Source organism: Artemia sp. Qi Xiang Cuo, chromosome 3, assembly GCF_049724085.1.
Source record: "Artemia sp. Qi Xiang Cuo chromosome 3, ASM4972408v1, whole genome shotgun sequence".
In the NCBI taxonomy this organism is placed as follows: Eukaryota; Metazoa; Arthropoda; class Branchiopoda; order Anostraca; family Artemiidae; genus Artemia; species Artemia sp. Qi Xiang Cuo.
This window is the reverse complement of record NC_142796.1, coordinates 30,292,817-30,314,763: the sequence shown is the minus strand read 5'-3', so window position 1 is coordinate 30,314,763 and position 21,947 is coordinate 30,292,817. Positions and strand designations below refer to the sequence as shown.

Below are 21,947 nucleotides of genomic sequence, written 5' to 3'. Positions count from 1 at the left end.
AGCAGAATTTTATACTGAGAAAGGCAGGTCTTAGACAGAATCTAATCTAAAAAGGACTATAATAAACGCTAAATATAGCTACTGGAATAATTTTGCAAATAATCTCTCCAGAGAAACACATGAGCCAATTATACATAAAGTCATAAGCCACTTCTGTGGGAAAGAGACTTCCCCCATTCCACTCCTGTATCAGCTTATGCATAATAAAACCCATTATGATAAAGATAATGAAAAAGCTAAGCTATTTGCAACTCTCTTTGTAAATAAGCTAACATCAAATAATCAAAGCAAAATATCCCCAATTCCTATGAACCCAAGTTACCAACCACGCCCAGGATCCGAGTATATAACTAGTCCATTTTCAATCCAAGAAATGAATAATGCAATACAACATATTAGGACCAAAACTAGTGGCAGCTATGACAATATACACCCTACATGGATAAAGAATCTCACCCCTTCATACAAACAGGAACTTCTAAATTGTTATAATCAAACTTGAGCATCTTCTATGTTCCCCAATATATGGAAATGTTTGTCCCTCCTATCAATCCTAAAGAAAAATAAAACCCAAAGATAACCCTGAGTCCTATAGGCCCATAATGATTACTCCTGTGATGCAGAAAATAATGAAGAAAATGATCTATTACCAACTCCTCTGGTTTGTTGAAAAAAACAATATGATCCCTCACACTCAAACTGGATTCAGGAAACACCACTCCTCAACAGATGCTTTCATTTTGCTAACAAATGCAATAAATGAATCATTCTCAAAAAATAATGTCCTAGTTGCCGCTTTCCTAGATTTTGAAGGGGCATATGACAATGTGAACCACCAAATCCTTTAAAACAAACTTGCAAACCTTGGACTACCCGCAAGCTAGTATCTTTTATATAATCTTTCATAGAAGTGCAAAGTTTCATTGTTTGTGTTGGTTCAGCCTCTTCACCCCATGAGACAATAACCAAAGGCCTACCTCAGGGAGCAGTCCTCAGTTGCCTCCTCTTTGCCCTATATCTCTGGGACATGAACCTCCCCCACATGAATTTACAATATGCTGACGATCTGGTGCTATGGTCATCTGGCAATACCTTTGAGATAGCAGAGTCAAATCTCCAAAAGTCACTTTTCCAATTTGAAAAATTCTCTCAACATTCAGATTTACCCATTGCACCTACCAAGTCAAAAATAATCCAATTTCACTGAGAGGGGAACCATGTTAATGCAAAACTAACTCTAAATGGAAGAACTATTCCAGAAGATAATCATATTAATTAACTAGGTCTCATGCTTGATCAAAAACTTAATTTCCACCTCCACATTTCAAACACAATAAAAAAATGCAATAGAAAAACAAGTATACTAAAAAGACCTCCTTCCACACCCTAAGGTTGTATGGAGAAAACCTTACTCCAGTTTTATAAATAACATATAAGACCCCATATTGACTATGGGCTCATCATCTATGGTGCATGTGCAAAGACCCAGATGCAAAAAATTGAAACAACACAAAATGATATAATACATCTCATATTTGGTCTTAGGAAACCCACAAGCACCAAGTTTCTGCTCATGGTGAGTGGATTAACAACAATAAGGGAGAGACATAGCTTTCTTTTGACAAAACATCTTACAAAAATTGAATCAAATAGCTCACATACCCTACATAATTGGTTAAGAAATTCAGCCATGTATAGAGGCATAGCAAATGAGTATGCCAATACTCAGAAGAAGTTCCCCATACCAGCAGAGTCTGTTGCACCTACTTTCCCCCAATCCCCTCCATGGAATTGGTCAATTCCCATAATAAATACTGATTTCTCAAAGTGGAATAAAGATTTAACCCCCATTGATTTTGTCCAGAAAAAATTTACTGAACTAATACAATTACTTATAAAAACCACTTCCAAATATTTGTTGACTGGTCAAAAATGAATGAGAAGGTAGCAAGTGGTGCTTTCCTTCCTCACCTGAAAATTGCAATGGGCGTGAGATTGTATAATAATCTATCTATAATGTCTGCTGAGTTAAATGCCATAATCATGGCATTAGAACACCTTAAGGAAAACCAACCTTTGATTGCACATTCAAAAAATAGTATAGTACATTCTGACAATAAATTCCTCGTTTCCATTGTCCAGAGCCTTCCACCATTTCCCGACCAATTACCATCAGAAACCATTTCCCCTTCTTTACCCACTGTTTCCCCGTCAGAGATAGAAAGAAAAATTCAAAAACTAAGAAAAACAAGTGTTTGTCCTTTGGATTTCCCCTTTTCTCTTATTAGTGTCTTAGGTGATTTCCTTTCTAAGCCCTTGTCTTTCCTGTTTAACAAAATTACTGATTCTGGGCAAATTCCTACAATTTGGAAACAGGGTTTCATAACCCTTTTGAAAAAGAAAACAGAAAGCCTGGTTTTGAAGGCGTTTGGCCCATTACTCTTATTCCTATTTTCTCAAAACTTTATCAAGGATTCCTTGCAGATTGGCGAAAGGAAAAGAACCTACCTCTTACTAACCTGAAGCAATTTGGGAACCTAAAATCCACTTCTACTTCCCATCACCTCGTTTCTCTTATCGACCACATCGGGAAAATCCTCGAAAAGCCTAATTCCTGGCTAAATTTAATTTCCATTGACCTTCAGAAAGCATTTTTTTGACCTTGTTAACCACAATATTTTAATTGAGAAACTTGTCAACAAGTTCAATATTGAACCCTTACTGGTGAAATTAGTTGCCTCCTTCTTAACAAATAGATTGCAGGTTGTCAAATACCAAAACCATTATTCAAATCCTCTCCCTGTCCACAACAGCATACCCCAAGGTACTTTCCTAGGTTCCCTCTCCTTTTTTCAGTAATGATCAACAGCCTCACAAAGGAATTTCCTGACCAATGGAAATTTGTTGATGACCTAGCGGTTGTTGAAACTTGCTTCAGAAATTTAATAAGTGACCCTATGAGCATCCTCAATGAAATTGGAGATGAGGCCTTAGACTTAGACATGACAGTAAATGCCTCTAAGTCCATGATAATGCCTATTTGTTTCCTCATATCCTTGCCCTATTTTCTTAATCCTATCCCTCCTGGAATTTCTGTGTCCTCATTTAAACTACTTGGTGTCACAATTTCTTCAAATTTAAAGTGGGATATCCACGTTAAAGACATCATCCATAGAGCTAGTGTGTCTATTGCCCTCCTTAAGCTCCTAAACAAATTCAGCATCCCCCCTTCCCACTCCTTACAAATTTACATGTCTTTTGTCCGCCCGCATCTAGAATATGCTTGTCCAGTTTGGCACCCTGGTATCTCTTGCAAAGAATCAGAAAAAATCAAATCAATTCAAAAAAGAGCTTTACAAATAATTTTCAAAGAAGGCAAGGAAACCCTGGAGCAAAGGAGGGTTTTGTTGTGCCTCTGTTTTGCAAAAAATGCCATAACAAACCCTTAGACAGCAAGTATTTTCCGCAAACTTCACTCCCCATCCAGATTATGGCTGCCTCAAGCTGTTTCTGAGCCTATCCCTGCTTTGTCCCCCATTCACTGCATTACTTCCAGATACAAAAGAACTTTTATCCCCTTCATTACAGAAAAAATAAATAAAATGTCTCAATAGTTTCTTTCCCACCCCCCCTTCTGTTTTGTTTATTAGCTGATGATACTGCCCAGGTTCTTGCACTCATTTGCTTCCCCTCCCCCCTTTTTTGACCAGTTTTTATTGTTTTTAACTCTTTTATTGATTTACTGTAGGTGAATTATTGACATTTTCTTAGTATCACTTTTGATTTTATTGCATTCATGTCTCGCTCTAAGTTTAGTTTGGCAACTTTTTTTCTTTTTAATTTTTAACTGCCTTTTTACGTTTTTAAGTATTGAATTTTATATGATTGTTAACTTTGTTTTTTTCTATTACGCTGCTGCTCTTTGAATTTTTTGTGTAAAAATTTATATTGTCGACTCCAAAGTCCGAATTCGGCCCTTTGTGGGCTTGTGATGGCAATTTTTTTGAAATAAATATCTTATCTATCATTCTTTATCAAGCCTTGAGTTGCTGGCGTCAGATCTTCAGTATAAGTTGGACATTGACACTTATCATTGTCTCAGTATTACAGATAATCTTGCTTCTCAAGTGGCATAGGAACTTACTTTCAGTACATTCCTAGCCACTCTGGTATAAGTGGTAATCATCAGGTTGATGAAATAGCAAAAAATGCTACAAATATTGACCAGCCAAGTGGGAGACCAATCCTGATTAGAGATATTTACCAATAGAGACTATCAGATATTAATTTTAGTAAGATTAATCCTATCCATTCCCCTTTTCCCAATAAGTATTTTTCTAAAATTTATCATAGAATTTGTTCTGGAACAAATGGTCTAAATTTTCTTGCATTTTCATATAAGTTTTCTGGTCAATATCTATGAAATCATATTATTGAGTTAGGAATAAAGTGAATACAACATTCAATGCCCTTTTTTATGCTGATTACAAATATAATAAGCATTTCTATCAGAAATTAATTTCAGCCCCCCCCCTTATATAGGCTATACCTAACACAACCTAACCTAACCCTGAATTGGCCTATAAAGGGGGGGGGTGAAACACATTTCCGATAAAAATGCTTATTATATTTGTAATCAGCATAAAAAAAGGCATCAAATGGTGCATTCACTTTTGTCCTAACTCAATAATATGCTTTTGTAGATATTGACCAGTTTCCTAATTCAAGTGGTTCAATTCCCCTGGCCTCTCTTTGCAGACATTGTAATATGAATAATGAAACAAATGACCATTGCCTCTTTGAATGTAATATGCTGATGTCTGCACAACATACATTGCTTTGTAAACTGTTAAAATGCTTCAAACACCACAAAATCTCACTATCAGCCAAGAGCCTAGCCAACTATACCTGCACACAGAGCATAGAAATTGACATCTATAATCTTATATTTGAACTCCTATATTTGAAAGATCTACTGAAAGATATCTGAAAATATCTAATAAATATGAGGCAATCAAGCCAGTAGCTCTGTAGCCCACAGAGTGAAGCAAAAGGAAAAGGGCTAAAAAGTTTTACTGAAAAGCCCGCCTGCTGTTAAATAGAAGAAGAAGGCCTAGTTCATCAAGATAGACTATAACAAATATGCTTATTTTACATGTTTTCTTTCATTTCATTGGACAGACCAACCCATAAATTGTTATCTCCTCCTTGTTCTGAGGAGTGTTAACAATACTGAAGTCTTTTCAGACCTGTTCAGGCCTAGTTTTAAGCTAGTCACTTCTTCTTCCCACTCACACTTGTTTCCACGTTTTACTTCTTCAAATTTTTGGCAGCATCGTTTTATTTCATTGCAATAAACTGAAAAATCCTGAATCCCTGATGTGTTTGAGATCTTCGGGACCATTTTCAAGAGGATGAAATGATGATTTATCCCATTGTTCTTATCACAAAAAGATCCACATTGAACCGCATTTACAGCAGCAACATTTTAAGAAACTTAAAATAAATTTCTTGTGAATTATTCTCTCAATTAATCAGTAGTTGTACCGAACCAATCGTGCTCAAATCCTCCTCAGGGTCATACTGTGGTGTTTCTTTTGATCCTGAAAATTTCCCCACAGTAGAGTGCAGACGGTTTTTTATCATTGTAATATCCTTTCTTGTTTTAGTTTAAAGCTTATTCCAATAGGCAATGCTTAGAAGTCTTCAAAAAAAAAAAATGTCCCCCCAGATCCCACCCCAAATACCACTGAAATTGATACGCATCTTGGCTGGTCAAGCTCACTATCACAAAGTTCACATGATAGCTCCGATTCTGAGAATAGGACAATGATCAGTGTAGGGGCTAATGTCACTATAAATGATAATGGATTTCAAGAAGTCCTTTCTAGAAGCTCTAAAAAAGGAAAAAAATCTACCCAATCAAAAACATTTCACCTCTCCCTCCCAAAACTTAGGATTTTACCTTAAAATTTCTCCTATTACCCCCTTTGAAATAAAAAAGATTACTGCAATAAGAGTTTCAATTTTCAAATTGCTAAAAAAAATGTTCTCTTTTAATATTCACCGTGATGGATTTCTGCTAATAGCTGTCCAAGATCAGAAATCAGCAGAAACAATAATTAATCTAAAATCCCTTCTGAATACCCCAATTAAGGCATCTAAATGGAACCCATAACAATCCTCAACAAAAATAGTACTTTATAACGTTCACCCAGAAATACCCAGTTCACCCAAATGAAGGGGTCTCAGATAGGGCTGGCAACACAATCCCAGTTGAAGATGTTACCCAACTTGGTAAACCTAACTCTAATGGCCTAAAAACAAGTAGATCCTTCTTATTTACGCTGAAGGAAAAAATTAATATCCCAGAAAAGCTATTCCTATTTGGACAAATCAAACCGCACAAGGAATACAAACCAAAGCCTTTCCAGTGTCAGAAGTGTCTCAAACTGGGACACACAATAAACAAATGCAATGAAATTCTCCTAGAGTGTAGTAATTGTAAAGAATTCCATCCTAAAGAGTTAACAACCTGCAAGAGCACTCAGCCTACATGTATCAATTGCAAAGGCCCACATGAATCTACCAATAAATCACTATGCCCTGCATATAAGACAAGAGCACTAACACTCCAAATAGCAACAGAGAAGGCCATTCCATACCCCTTTGCAGCAATGGAAGCAAATGCTGCCCAACAATACCAAATAAAGCCTGTAAAAAAAACAACCAAAACCCCCACGTCAAACGCCCCCAATGCAGCAAGTACCCCGTATAAAACAACATCCTCTAAGCCCCCTAGCTCACATCCCTATCAGAAGGAATCACCAAGTCAACAAGCCTCCTTGCCCGGTGAGATGAGGTCGGCCTGCCCCCCCCTTCCAAGAAGAAACAAACCAGAAACACTATCAGGAATTAATCCCTTAACTGACAAATAGGATACACAACCAAACATGCAATCCCCAAATATATGCTTATTCATTCTAATCTGTAATGCAGTTCAGGCCATGAACATACATCAACTACAGAAAACAAAAATCATTGCAGAATTGGCAAAAATCTACATCCCTGATGATATGCTCATTCAAGCAAAAAAAGATCTTGCTTTACTATTAACTGTGCTGAACATTGATACACAGTCATATGAAAAATAAAACAACAACACAACACACATCAATACTCCAGTGGAACGTAAGATCACTCACAGAAAATAAGCTAAATGAACTAATATCTTGTATGAATAATAATTCCATTAATATTGCTTGCCTCCAGGAAACTCATTTAACCCCAAATCAACAAATTAAGTCTCTGGGATATACTATCCTGAGAAGGGATGGATCATCAGAGAGAAAAGGAGGTGGAGTAGCTTTAATAGTTAAAAATAATACAAAATTCTGTGGCATCAACTTTCCAGATTTTGTAAATGATGTTGATGCAATTGGTATCAGTGTTTTGCTGAACAATGCAAAAACCTACATAATAAGCTTTTATAACCCTAATGGCCAAACTACAGATGCCATGGATTTCTTTAAATATATAAATAATTCTAATATGTTAAAAAATATCATTATTTGTGGAGATTTCAATGCCCACAGCCTTTTGTGGGGGAATAAACCAGCAAATAAAGCTGGTAAATTGATTAAGAATATGACTTCAAATAATATTGAATTAGCTGTTGCTACCCCTCCAAACCTGAATACATATTTCAACCCCAAAAGTGGCAGATTCTCTACAATTGACCTACAAATTGTGTCATTAAACATTTGAATAAAATTTATATAAATAAAATTGATAGTCTATGTACTGACCACTTTGCTATAATTTGCTCCCTAAATAAACCTGCTGAAACCCTATCACATACCTCCAAATTTATCAATACTAAAGCAAATTGGTCTATGTTCCAAAATAAGCTAAATGATGAATTACAAGTTTCACCCAAAATTCATGCATTTCAAACACAACAGTTGACACACATGCTGAAGTCTTGACATGTTTACTAATAAATACAGCTAACCATGCTATCCCTAGGACAACACCCAAGAAAACCTTCCCTAAACACATTCCCAAAGCATGGTGGACAAATGGGTGCCAAAATAAATGGAGAACAAAAAAGGCAGCTAGGAGAGCATTCGTAAAAAACCATCCCCTACTACATATTTAAAAAAAACTACAAGCAGAATCTAATCTAAAAAGGACTATAATAGATGCTAAATATAGCTACTGGAATAATTTTGCAAATAATCTCTCCAGAGAAACAAATGAGCCAATTATACATAAAGTCATAAGCCACATCTGTGGGAAAAAGAACTTCCCCCAACCCACTCCTGTATCAGCTTATATATAATAATACCCATTATGACAATGATAATGAAAAAGCTAAGCTATTTGCAACTCTCTTTGTAAATAAGCTAACATCAAATAATAAAAGCAAAATGTCCCCAATTCCTATGAACACAAGTTGCCAACCACGTCCAGGATCCGAGTATATAACTAGTCCATTTTCAATCCAGGAAATGAATAATGCAATACAACATATTAGGACCAAAACTAGTGGCAGCTACGACAATATACACCCTACATGGATAAAGAATCTCACCCCGTCATACAAACAGGAACTGCTAAATTGTTATAATCACGCTTGGGCATCTTCTATGTTCCCCAATATATGGAAATGTTCGCCCCTCCTACCAATCCTAAAGAAAAATAAACCAAAAGATAACCCTGAGTCTTATAGGCCCATAATGATTACTCCTGTGATGGGGAAAATAATGGAGAAAATGATCTATTACCAACTCCTCTTGTTTGTTGAAAAAAACAATGTGATCCCTCACACTCAAACTGGATTCAGGAAACACCACTCCTCAACAGATGCTTTCATTTTGCTAACAAATGCAATAAATGAATGATTATCAAAAAATAATGTCCTAGTTGCAGCTTTCCTGGATTTTGAAGGGGCATATGACAATGTGAACCACCAAATCCTTTTAAACAAACTTGCAAACCTTGGACTACCCCCCAAGCTAGTATCTTTTATAAAATCTTTCATAGAAGTGCGAAGTTTCATTGTTTGTGTTGGTTCAGCCTCTTCACCCCAAAAGATAATAACCAAAGGCCTACCTCAGGGAGCAGTCCTCAGTTGCCTCCTCTTTGCCCTATATCTCTGCGACATGAACCTTCCCCACACGAATCTACAATATGCTGACGATCTGGTGCTATAGTCATCTGGTAAAACCTTTGAGATAGCACAGTCAAATCTGCAAAAGTCACTTTTCCAATTTGAAAATTTCTCTCAACATTCAGATTTACCCATTGCACCTACCAAGTCAAAAATAATCCAATTTCACCGAAAGCGAAACCATGTTAATGCAAAACTAACTCTAAATGGAACAACTATTCCAAAAGATAATCATATTAATTACCCTAGATCTCATGCTTTAACAAAAACTTAATTTCCACCTCCACATTTCAAACACAGTAAAAAAATGCTATAGAAAAACAAGCATACTAAAAAGACTTCTCTCTACACCCTGGGGATTTAAGGAGAAAACCTTACTCCAGTTTTATAAACCACATATAAGACCCCATGTTGACTATGGGCTCATCGTCTATGGTGCATGTGCAAAGACCCAGATGCAAAAAATTGAAACAACACAAAATGATATAATACCTCATATTTGGTATCAGGAAACCCACAAGCACCAAGTTTCTGCTCATGGAGAGTGGATTAACAACAATAAGGGAGAGACGTAGCTTTCTCTTGACAAAACATCTTACAAAAATTGAATCAAACAGCTCACATACCCTACATAATTGGTTAAGAAATCCAGCCATGTATAGAGGCATTGCAGATGAGTATGCCATTATTCAGAAGAAGTTCCCCATACCAGCAAAGTCTATTGCACCTACTTTCCCCCAATCCCCTCCATGGAATTGGTCAATTCCGATAATAAATACTGATTTTTCAGAGTGGAATAAAGATTTAACCCCCATTGCTTTTATCCAGAAAAAAATTGCTGAACTTAATACAATTACTTATAAAAAACACTTCCAAATATTTGTTGATGGGTCAAAAATGAATGAGAAGGTAGCAAGTAATGCTTTCCTTCCTCACCTGAAAATTGCATTGGGCGAGAGATTATTTAATAATGTATCTATAATGTCTGCTGAGTTAAATGCCATAATCATGGCATTAGAACACCTTAAGGAAAACCACTCTTTGATTGCAAATTCAAAAAATATTATAGTATATTCTGACTCTTTATCAAGCCTTGAGTTGCTGGCGTCAGCTCCTCAGTATAAGTCGGACATTGAAACTTATCACTGTCTCAGTATTATAGATAATTTTGCTTCAAGTGGCATAGGAACTTACATTCAGTACATTCCTAGCCACCCTGGTATAAGTGGTAATCATCAGGTTGATGAAATAGCAAAAAAATGCTACAAATATTGACCAGCTAAGTGGGAGACCAATCCCGATTAGAGATATTTACCGACGGAGACTATCAGATATTAATTTTAACAAGATTAATCCTATCCTTTCCCCCTTTCCCAATAAGTATTTTTCTAAAATTTATCATAGAATTCGTTCTGGAACAAATGGATTAAATTTTCTTGCATTCTCGTATAAGTTTTCTAATTCAAGTGGTTCAATTCTCCTGTCCCCTCTTTGCAGACATTGTAATATGAATAATGAAACAATTGACCATTGCCTATTTGAGGGTAATATGCTGACGTCTGCACAACATACTTTGCTGTGTAAACTGTTAAAATGCTTCAAACACCACAAAATCTCACTATCAGCCAAGAGCTTAGCCAACTATACCTGCACACAGAGCATAGAAATCGACATCTATCATCTTATATTTGAACTCCTAGAGTCGAAAGATCTGCTGAAAGATATCTGAATATATCTAATAAATATGAGGCAATCAAGCCAGTAGCTCTGTAGCCCACAGAGTGAAGCAAAAGGAAAAGGGCTAAATAGTTTTACTGAAAAGCCCACCTGCTGTTAAATAGAAGAAGAAAGAAGAAGCCAGTTTTATCAACATATTTTAATGAGGAGGGAGTAATTTTTTAAAAAGAAAACGTTTACCTGCCCATTTCTTTGTAGTTAACATCACTGGTTAATAAAACTGAAACTGAGTAATGGACTGGAATGAGGCTTTGTTAATAAAACGGGCTTTACTATTTGGGGGAGCAATCAACCTGACTTATCGCTGAAGAAGAGAAATCAAAGCGTTTAAATATAGGCCGACAATGGAAATAATGCTGGAAAATACATAGAGGAATTCCTCACCAATTTTACCAATATAGTACTAGCGACTCCTAGACACCTAAATACCTACTTCAGCAAAAGAAGTGGGAGTTATTCAACTATTGATCTTCACTTAGTTTCATCAAGTTTAATAAATAAAACTACTGTCAACAGAATAGACAACCTCCTAAGTGACCATTTTGCCATATGCACAAAAATTGGTGACCCAGCCATCATTAATCATTTCATTTCCCACTATGTGTGGCAAAAAGCAGACTGGCCAAACTTCTCCCACATTCTCTCAAACCATGACTACTCTTCACTCTCCACTGACCCAAACCAACTCTCCAAAAACCTCACATCACTACTTCTTGATGCTGCAAAACTTACCATACCCCAGTCCCAACGCCCTAAAACACTGAAAAATAACAAACCCCCTAAGCCATGGTGGACATCCTCTTGCCAAGAGGCTTGGCACAATAAAAGAAATGCCATCAGATCCTTCAAGAGAAATCCATCCACTGGAAAATATATTGCAAAGCTACAAGCAGAGGCAAAACTTAAGAGAACAATCAAACTTGCAAAAGAAGAGGCTTGCAAAAACTTTCTCTTATCAGTGTCCCACAAAACGCAAGAGTCAAAGATTCATAAATTCCTAGACAAGATGTGTGGCAAATTCTCCAGACAGAACCCCTTCCATTACCAGCTAACTCTAAATGGTCAGCAGCTGGAAACCAATGAAGAAAAGGCTAAATTTTTAGCAGATTTTAATGAGAAGAAATTCAAAAACACCTCTCATAATCCACCTCAGACCAGCCTAACACCCCATTTTGACTTGCCTGGGTCCCAGTATCTACTCCAAGATTTTACAATGATTGAGCTGAATAAAGCAATCAATTCAATCAAACCCAAAACAACTTGCAGCCACGACCAGATCCATCCATCTTTTCTCCAGCACCTTCCAATAGAGTTTAAAAAAGTACTCTTATATCTCTTCAACAATGCCTGGAGCAATTCCTTCTTCCCATCTGCTTGGAAAACATCACTCATCATCCCCATATTAAAACAAAATAAACCCAAAGAGGACCCCAACTCCTTCAGACCCATTATGATTACCCCAGTTCTGGGAAAATTATATGAGAAGATAATTCACTCCCGATTGTATTGGTCTGCTGAGTCTAACCACCTCATCCCACCTACCCAAACAGCATTTAGGAAATATCATTCTTCCATTGATGCATTTGTTTGCCTAACCAATGCCATATCTGAGTGTCTGAAAGACAACCAAATCCTGGTTGCAGCCTTCTTGGACTTCCAAAACGCATATGATAATATCCAACATCCACTCCTACTGCAAAAATTATCAAAAATGGGTTTTCCAATACCTGTAGTGAATTTCTTTAAAAGTTACCTATCCGAATGCTCTTTTGTTGTCCAAGTAAATTCCTACATCACTTACAAAAAGTCTGTCTCCAAAGGCCTTCCCAAAGGTGCTGTCCTCAGCTGTCTCCTGTTTTCACTATATTTATGGGATCTGAACCTACCCCAAACAAATATTCAGTTTGCAGATGATATAGTCCTATGGTCTACCTCAAATGATTTTGAACTAGCCCAATCCAAGTTACAAAAGTCGCTTTATGCCTTTGAATGTTTCTCCAACAATTCATGCCTACCCACCGCCCCATCAAAATCAGCTATAGTACAGTTTCATAACAGGAGAAATCCACAATCTGCCCTACTAACCCTAAATGGTGTTGTCATCCAAGAGCAACAACACATCAAATATCTTGGCCTCACTCTAGACCAAAAACTAACCTTCAGGCTCCACATTGAAAATGTGAGAATAAAATGCCTCAGGAAAATGTGTATCTTACAAAGTCTACTCAATACGCCTTGGGGTTGCCATGAAAAAACTCTAACAAATTTCTATAAGACTTATATTAGATCTCAAATTGATTATGGACTAATTGTATATGGCTCATGCTCAAATACCCTACTATGCAGTCTGGAGACTGTCCAGAATACTATGATCCGTGCTATACTTGGCCTCAGGAATCACACCAAAACCAACTTCCTCCTCAGTGAAAGTGGTCTCACCTCTATTGCCATGCGTAGAAACACTCTACTTGCCCGCTACTTTACAAAAATTGAAGGTAACAGTTCCCATAGATTACATGACTGGCTAAGAAACCCTGGAGCTTTTAGGGGCCTTGCACGGGAATTTGCAACCACCCAAATGACCTACCCCATACCTTCATCTTCTTTATTTCAAATTTTCCCCCGGATACCTTCCTGGGCTAACCTCTACCCAGAAGTGAACCTTTTGTTTGCGCCAGCTATTAAAACAGACCTTTCCCTTGCCTATGTAAAATCATTATTTCATGAATTAGAGTCTCAGAGATATATCCACCACCTCCCAATTTTTGTGGATGGCTCAAAAACAGATTCCAGGACTGCTTGTGGAGTCCACTTCCCATCTTTAGGTATAGCAGCTGCTGAAAGGCTCCAAAATGATGTGAGTATCATGACAGCTGAAATAGCTGCCATCAACATTGCATTGGAAACCATTATAAAGATGCCAAACCCCCCAAGAAACACCCCGCTTATAATTTATTCAGACTCAAAATCAGCCCTTGCCTCAATATCACCAGAACATTCAGATTACCCAGACAATGATACCTCCACCACTCTTGTACTATTGAACCAACTACTTAAACAAGGTATATCCACAAAATTCCAGTACATCCCAAGTCACATGGGTATAAAAGGGAACCACAAGGCAGATGAAATAGCTAAATCTGCCCTTCAGCATGAAATAATTTCTGGAAGACCTATCCCAGTAAGAGATGTAAACCATTGGCGCCTAAAAATTTATCTAACAAACCAATGTCCACCAAACCTTTCTCCATTTACATCCCGGAAAGACTCAAAGATGTACCACAGAATACGATCAAATGCTACTGGCCTTAACAGCCAAACTTATCTCTATCAAAACACAACCAGTCCAACAGTAATCAGCCCTCTTTGCCTCCTATGTCAAACCTATGATGAGACCATCAACCATGTTCTTTTTGGTTGCCCTGTGGCAACTCTCAACCATAAAAAAGAATGGCTAACTTTATCTGCTATATTCAAGCACCTCAAGCTAACCCCTAATATAGACCAACTAACACAAAGGAGACACTCTTCAACTGATGATGCTGAATTGTTCAAAGCTGTCTTTAACTGCCTAAATATAGGTGGTTTCATCAATGATGTATAAAGTCTATTATTGAATAATAATAGTCTAATCTCTATATTTGATTTCCCAGGACACCCCTGACATAATCATACAATACGAAAAAGGTTAAATGGATTCATCCGAAGCCTATAATTGAAGAAGAAGAAGAAGAAGAAGACAATCATTATGCCCTGAAGTTAAATAGAAGAAGAGAAGCTCTGTAGCCCACAGAGTGAAGCAAAAGGAAAAGGGCTAAATAGTTATACTGAAAAGCCCGCCTGCTGTTAAATAGAAGAAGAAGAAGTTAGCCTATTAAGGTAAATTCTTGCTTGCTAGACGTGGTATCTTATAGATAAAGTAATGACCATAATACTAATACATTTACTCTAGCCACTCTACAAAAGGAAGCAAATAAATCTGAAAACTGATTTAAAACATTCTAAAATCAATGTAAAATATCAAGCCAAAATTATGTAAGCTATCCTCTATATATCATACTGATATCTGATTTGTTGATTATGTTCTTCTAACAAATAGCAACATTTAACAAACTACAAACAATCTTCATTAATGGTAGCCTATCTGTGGGAAAACTATAGGCTACCCTTGGTTTTCCCAAGTCACCTAGCCTATCAGGAAAACCCATGGAGAATAGCTAATATAGTCTAATTTAGGCTATATGTTTGCACATTAGCCTATGGGAGAGATGGCATTAAGGTAGGAATAATAGATTATAAGTAAGCTCTAGAATATTTTTGTAGAGCAAGATAGGTTACTATCATATTTGGTCTTAGGAAACCCACAAGCACCAAGTTTCTGCTTATGGATAGTGGATTAACAAGGGAAGGTGCCCAATGGATATTCTTAAAAAAATTACATTCTATAGAATGTAAAAATAATATCCAACTACACTTAGTATCAAGATAAAATATCATGCTAGACAGATAATAACATTTTTAAGACTCTTACACCTTTACCTCCCTAGATGAATATTTGACTGTCTATGCAATATACAGAATATCTACCTAGTTGGATAATAACATAGCTTAGTGTTTTGGATATATATCCAAATAGGCAGATCAGAAGATTCTCTAAGCAGTTTTTGCGTAATATCCAACTAGCCAGACAAATTGTTTCTCTTAGGTACAGCAAGAATATCCACCTAGTTAGATAATAATGTATCTAAGTGTTTCTGATATATATATCCAACTAGGCAGATAAGAAGATTTTCTAAGCAGTTTAGGGTTAATATCCAACTAGCCAGATAATTCATTTCTCTTAGGCACAGCATGAACATCTAACTAAGTGGATAATACCAAGTCTTAACACTCCTGATATATATCCAACTAGGAGGATAAGTAAATTCCATTAGGCTATGCAGTTTTGGGACAATATCCGACTAGCCAGATAAATTGTTTCTCTTAGGCACAGCAAGAATATCTAACTAGGTGGATAATAATGTAGCTTTGCGTTTCTGATATAGATCCAACTAGGGAGATAAGAAGATTATCTATGCAGTTTGATGTTTATATCCAACTAGCCAGATAAATTGTTCTCTAAGGCATAGAGAATATCTAACAAGTTCAATAAATATGTTGATTAGTGTTTCTGATATACATCCAACTAGGCTAGGCAGATAAGAAAATTCTCTGGGCAGTTTGGGGTTTATATCCAACTAGCCAGATAATTCATTTCTTTTAGTCATAGCATGAACATCTAACTAGGTGGATAATACCAAGTCTTAACACTCCTAATATATCCAACTAGGAGGATAAGTAAATTTCATTATACAGTTTTGGGATAATATCCAACTAGCCAGATAAATTGTTTCTCTTAAGCACAGCAAGAATATCTAACTAGGTGGATAATAATGTAGCTTAGTGTTTCTGATATATATCCAACTAGGCAGATAAGAAGATTCTATAAGCTGTTTGGGGTTAATATCCAACTAGTCAGATAAATTGTTTCTCTTAGGCTGAGAGAATATCTACCTTGTTGGATGGATAATATTGTTGCTTAGAGTTTCTGATATATATCCAACTAGGCAGATAAGAAGAATCTCAAAGCAGTTTGTGGTTAATATCCAACAAGACAGATAATTCATTTCTCTTAGGCACAGCATGAACATCTAACTAGGTGGATAATACCAAGTCTTAACACTCCTGATATATATCCAACTAGGAGGATAAGTAAATTCCATTAGGCTATGCAGTTTTGGGATAATATCCAACTAGCCAGATAAATTGTTTCTCTTAGGCTGAGATAAATCTACCTAGTTGGACAATAATGTTCCTTAGTGTTTCTGCCAAATATCCAACTATGCAGATAAGAAGATTCTCTAAGCAGTTTGGGGTTAATATCCAACTAGCCAGATAATTCATTTCTCTTGGCACAGCATGAACATCTAACTAGATGGATAATACCAAGTCTTGACAGTTCTAATATATATCCAACTAGGAGGATAAGTAAATTCAATTAGGCTATGCAGTTTTGGAATAATATCCAACTAGCCAGATAAATTGTTTCTCTTAGGCTGAGAGAATATCTACCTAGTTGGATAATAATGTTGCTTAGAGTTTCTGATATATATCCAACTAGGCAGATAAGAAGATTCTCTAAGCAGTTTGGGGTTAATATCCAACTAGCCAGATAACTCATTTCTCTTAGGCACAGCATGAACATCTACCTAGGTGGTTAATACCAAGTCTTAAGACTCCTAATTTATCTCCAACTAGGAAGATACATAAATTCCATTAGGCTATGCAACTTTTGTATAATATCAAACTTGCCAGATAAATTGTTTATCTTAGGCACAGCAAGAATATCTAACTAAATGGATAATGCTGAGTCTTAGATCTTATAATATATATTTAACTAGGCAGGAAGTTAGGCTACTTAACTAGCCTAACTAGTTTGATTAATATCAGAAGGGCTAGGACAAAGTGTTATCCACCAAGTTAGATGTTCATGCTATGTCTAAGAGAAAAAATTGTCTGACTAGTTGGATATTATCACTAATTTGCATGAAGAATTGACTTATCTGTCTAGTTATATATATATCAGAAACATTAATTTAAAGTATGATCCACCTAATTAGAGATACTAAGTTGGCTCTTATGCTCTATTGTATTTGACTAGCAAGATAAAACTATTTTTCTTTTGAATTTTAATTATTTTCCTAGTTGGATAATTTCTTATTTGCTTAAAAGGATTTTTCAGATAGCTAACTAGTTGGATAATTTTGGCACTAACTAAGTATGGTTGGATATTATTTTTACATTCTATAGAATAGAAATTTTTAGATAATATCCATTGGGTATACTCCCGATTAACAACAATAAGGGAGAGATGCAGCTTTCTCTTGATAAAACATCTTACAAAATTGAATCAAATAGCTCACACACCCTACATAATTGGTTAAGAAATCCAGCCATGTATAGAGGCATTACAGATGGACATCCACCATATGGCTAATATGGGAGTAAAATTCATTTGTGATGCAAATGGATGTTATATTTAGATTGAGGATGTAATTCTAGGTATAGGGTAAGACACCCAGTAGTCGGACACTTTAATCACTTTGAAAACTTTTTGACATTTAAACTACTCTAATTACTGTAGGGTATTATACCACCTAGAAACTTAATTTTTGTATAAAAAGATCTCTTAAGAACTTTTGAACAAGTAGGTTACTAATTCAAGTGGGTTTACTTGTACAGTGTTTCCTATTTTTGAATTTACTAGCAAGTGACAATTCTGCCTTAAGTTAGACATATAAATAGCTCATTGTAAATAGTGATGAAAAAAGTATAAAAGATTCTGTCCAAGAATAGGCAGGTGGCCAACTACTGGGTGTCTTACCCTATATTTGCACATTAGGGGTGGGGTGGGGGTATATAGGGTAAGACACCCAGTAGTCGGCCACCTGCCTATTCTTGGACAGAATGTAACTAACAGGGAACCTAGCTCTTGGCTAATGTGCTTAGAAAGTTTTTATGCACTACTATAATACTATAAAGGAAGTTTTAAAAAGGAGCTAGGTTCCCTGGGTTCCCTATAAAGGAGCTAGGTTCCCTGTTAGTTACATTCTGTCCGAGAATAGGCAGGTGGCCGACTACTGGGTGTCTCACCCTATTCTGTGAATATATACCGTAGGTCCTAAGAAAATTCATGAATATCTTAGAAAAATTGTAAAAACAAGGAAAGAAGTGAAGATAAAGGCTCTACCCCTGCAAAATTAGGATCAATTAGGATTGTGTTAATTAGGATTATTCTGCATATTATGGAGTAAAAATTGTTTTCTTAATATTTTTCCTTATGTCCAGCTGGACTCCTAGACTTAAAATACTGGTTGGCTAATTTAATGATTTGTATGTACATACACTGTCAAATTAGCCATATGCGGGTATCCCATTGCAGATGAGTATGCCAATATTCAGAAGAAGTTACCTTTACCCACAAAGTCTATTGCACCTACTTTCCCCCAATCCCCTCCATGGAATTGGTCAATCCCCATAATAAATACTGATTTCTCAAAGTGGACTAAAGATTTAACCTCCATTGCTTTTGTCCAGAAAAAATTTGCTGAACTTAATGCAATTACTTATAAAAACTATTTCCAAATATTCGTTGATGGGTCCAAAATGAATGAGAAGGTAGCAAGTGGTGCCTTCCTTCCTGACCTGAAAATTGCAGTGGGTGAGAGATTGTATAATAATGTATGTATAATGTCTGCAGACTTAAACGCCTTAATCATGGCATTAGAACACCTTATGGAAAATAAACCCTTGATTGCTAATTCAAATAATATTATAGTTTATTCTGACTCTTTATCAAGCCTTGAGTTGCTGTCTTCAGCTCCTCAGTATAAGCTGGATATTGACACTTATCATTGTCTTAGTATTATAGATAATCTTGCTTCAAGTGGCATAAGAACTTATCTTCAGTATATTCCCCACCACTCTGGTATAAGTGGTAATCATCAGGTTGATGAAATAGCAAGAATGCTATAAATATTGACCAGCCAAGTGGGAGACCAATCCCCATTAGAGATATTTACTGATGCAGATTATCAGATGTTATGTTTAATAAGAAAAATCCTACTCTTTCCCCCTTTCCCAATAAGAAATTTTCTAAAATTTATCACTGAATTTGTTCTGGAATGAAGGGACTAAACTTTCTTGCATTCTTGTATCAGTTTCCTAATTCAAGTGGTTCAGTTCCTCTGTCCCCTCTTTGCAGGTATTGTATTATGAATAATGAAACAATTGACCACTGCCTATTTGAATGTAATATGCTGACGTCTGCACAGCATACCTTGCATTGTAAACTGTTAAAGTGCTTCAAACACCACAAAATCTCACTATCAGCCAAGAGCCTAGCTGACTATTCCTGCACACAGAGCACAGAAATCAATATCTATCATCTTATATTTGAACTCCTTGAGTCAAAAGATCTACTGAAAGATATCTGAGATTATCTAATAAATATGAGGCAATCAAGCCAGTAGCTCTGTAGCCCACAGAGTGAAGCAAAAGGAAAAGGGCTAAATAGTATTACTGAAAAGCCCACCTGCTGCTAAATAGAAGAAGAAGAAGTGGGTAAATATGGAGCAGTCCATGAGATATGGAGCAGCCCAATTAGAGATATTTACCGATGGAGGCTATCAGATATTAATTTTAATAAGATTAATCCTATCCTTTCCCCCTTTCCCAATAAGTATCTTTCTAAAATTTATCATAGAATTCGTTCTGGAACAAATGGACTAAATTTCCTTGCATTCTCATATAAGCTTTCTAATTCAAGTGGTTCAATTCCCCTGTCCCCTCTTTGCAGGCATTGTAATATGAATAATGAAACAATTGACCATTGCCTATTTGAATGTAATATGCTGACGTCTGCACAACATACCTTGCTTTCTAAACTGTTAAAATACCTCAAACACCACAAAATCCCACTATCAGCCAAGAGCCTAGCCAACTATACCTGCACACAGAGTATAGAAATCGACATCTATCATCTTATATTTGAATTCCTAGAGTTGAAAGATCTGCTGAAAGATATCTGAATATATCTAATAAATATGAGGCAATCAAGCCAGTAGCTCTGTAGCCCACAGAGTGAAGCAAAAGGAAAAGGGCTAAATAGTGTTACTGAAAAGCCTCCCTGCTGTTAAATAGAAGAAGAAAGAAGAGAAAGATAAAATTGACTTACAAATAAAGTGAACCAACCACTTGATGCCACTTTTTATTGTTTTTCTAAGTATAATAATTGCTTTTGTTGCAAATTTAAGCCCTTTTTGTACCCTTAAAAAATGATAATTTCTTTCTTTAGTTTTGGGTAGCCTAGCCTATAAAAAAAGGTTTCAGACTTACTATTTCTTTATGAATCCATTTCGTATAAAAGATATATTACCTTAAATTAGGCTACCTTAAATTGCAGGTAGGAGCCATCTAAGGATTTCTCTTTTTAGAGTTCCAGAATGATGACTAGTTGTATACAAGAATCACTGGTGACCAGGTGCTGCTCTATCTTTGATAGCATCTCAATTGAATTTACTCTCTTTGGAGGACCACTCAGCATCTAGCCTTTATTTAAAAACATCAGCAGGTTCAGCAGTAACAGTTTCATTAAATAATTAGTTCCAATTGTTGACAATAGGTGTTGAGAAGAACTGAGTATGGACTCTAGATGTTGTAGACTGCTTGACAAGTTTCAGTTGATGACCTCTAATTATAGCTTATATAGTTATAGTTATATAGCTTATATATAATTATAGTTATATATCTTAAATTACCTTAGGCTACCTTAAATCACACTTGCCAGCAATAAGGACAAGTCCTGTGACCACAGACATCCACCACATGGCTAAATTGGGAGTAAAGTTCATTTGTGATGCAAAAGAATGTTATATTTAGATTTAGGATGCAGTTCTGAGTATATATTTGCACATGAGGGGGTGGGGGTGTATACTCTGTGAATTTATAGGATCTAAGAAATTCATGAATTTCTTAGAAAAACAAGGAAAGAAGCAAAGATAAAGGTTCTCACCCTGCAAAATATGTTAACTAGGATTATTCTGCATATCATGGAGTAAGAATTATTTTCTTAATATGTGTTCTTATGTCCAGCTTTGATCATAGGCTTCAAATACTAGTTGGCTAATTTAAAGATTTATATATATATATATATATATATATATATATATATATATATATATATATATATATATATATATATATATATACTGTCAAATTAGCCATCTGGTGGTATCCCCTGTGACCACTGGTCACTAATGATAATTCAACTTGTTAAGTGCATCCCATGTTGTGAGCCAAGGCTTCTTGCACTAGTCTTTGTTAACTACAGACTTGAAGGCTTCAACACTGGGTGACATAATAATATTCTGGCTAAGGGAGTTCCATAGCCTGGCTACACAGTTAGAATATAATTTGTTTTGCAGTCTAGTGTTAG

At 36.0% G+C, this 21,947-nt stretch overlaps 2 protein-coding genes across 6 annotated transcripts in view; one reads left to right on the top strand and one right to left on the bottom strand.

Moving 5' to 3' along the window:
• Positions 1 to 5,405, bottom strand: part of LOC148953990 (ferry endosomal RAB5 effector complex subunit 4-like) — a 71,645-nt gene extending 66,240 nt beyond the window's left edge. The window contains exon 1 of one of the 3 annotated variants that reach the window (XM_089085724.1): positions 5,156 to 5,405. Coding sequence is in view for 1 of the 3 variants with exons in the window: in XM_089085722.1 (XP_088941848.1) it covers positions 5,188 to 5,191 (4 nt within the window). In the remaining 2 variants the exon portion in view is untranslated. The remainder of the gene's footprint in view (positions 1 to 5,155) is intronic. The other 2 variants (XM_089085722.1, XM_089085725.1) reach the window with 2 other exon arrangements.
• A 9,163-nt stretch (positions 5,406 to 14,568) lies between these two features.
• The window catches only part of LOC148953988 (phosphatidylserine lipase ABHD16A-like), a 48,216-nt gene continuing 40,837 nt past the window's right edge, over positions 14,569 to 21,947 (top strand). Inside the window, exon 1 of one of the 3 annotated variants that reach the window (XM_089085717.1) lies at positions 14,569 to 14,791. Coding sequence is in view for 1 of the 3 variants with exons in the window: in XM_089085720.1 (XP_088941846.1) it covers positions 14,946 to 14,947 (2 nt within the window). In the remaining 2 variants the exon portion in view is untranslated. The other 2 variants (XM_089085719.1, XM_089085720.1) reach the window with 2 other exon arrangements.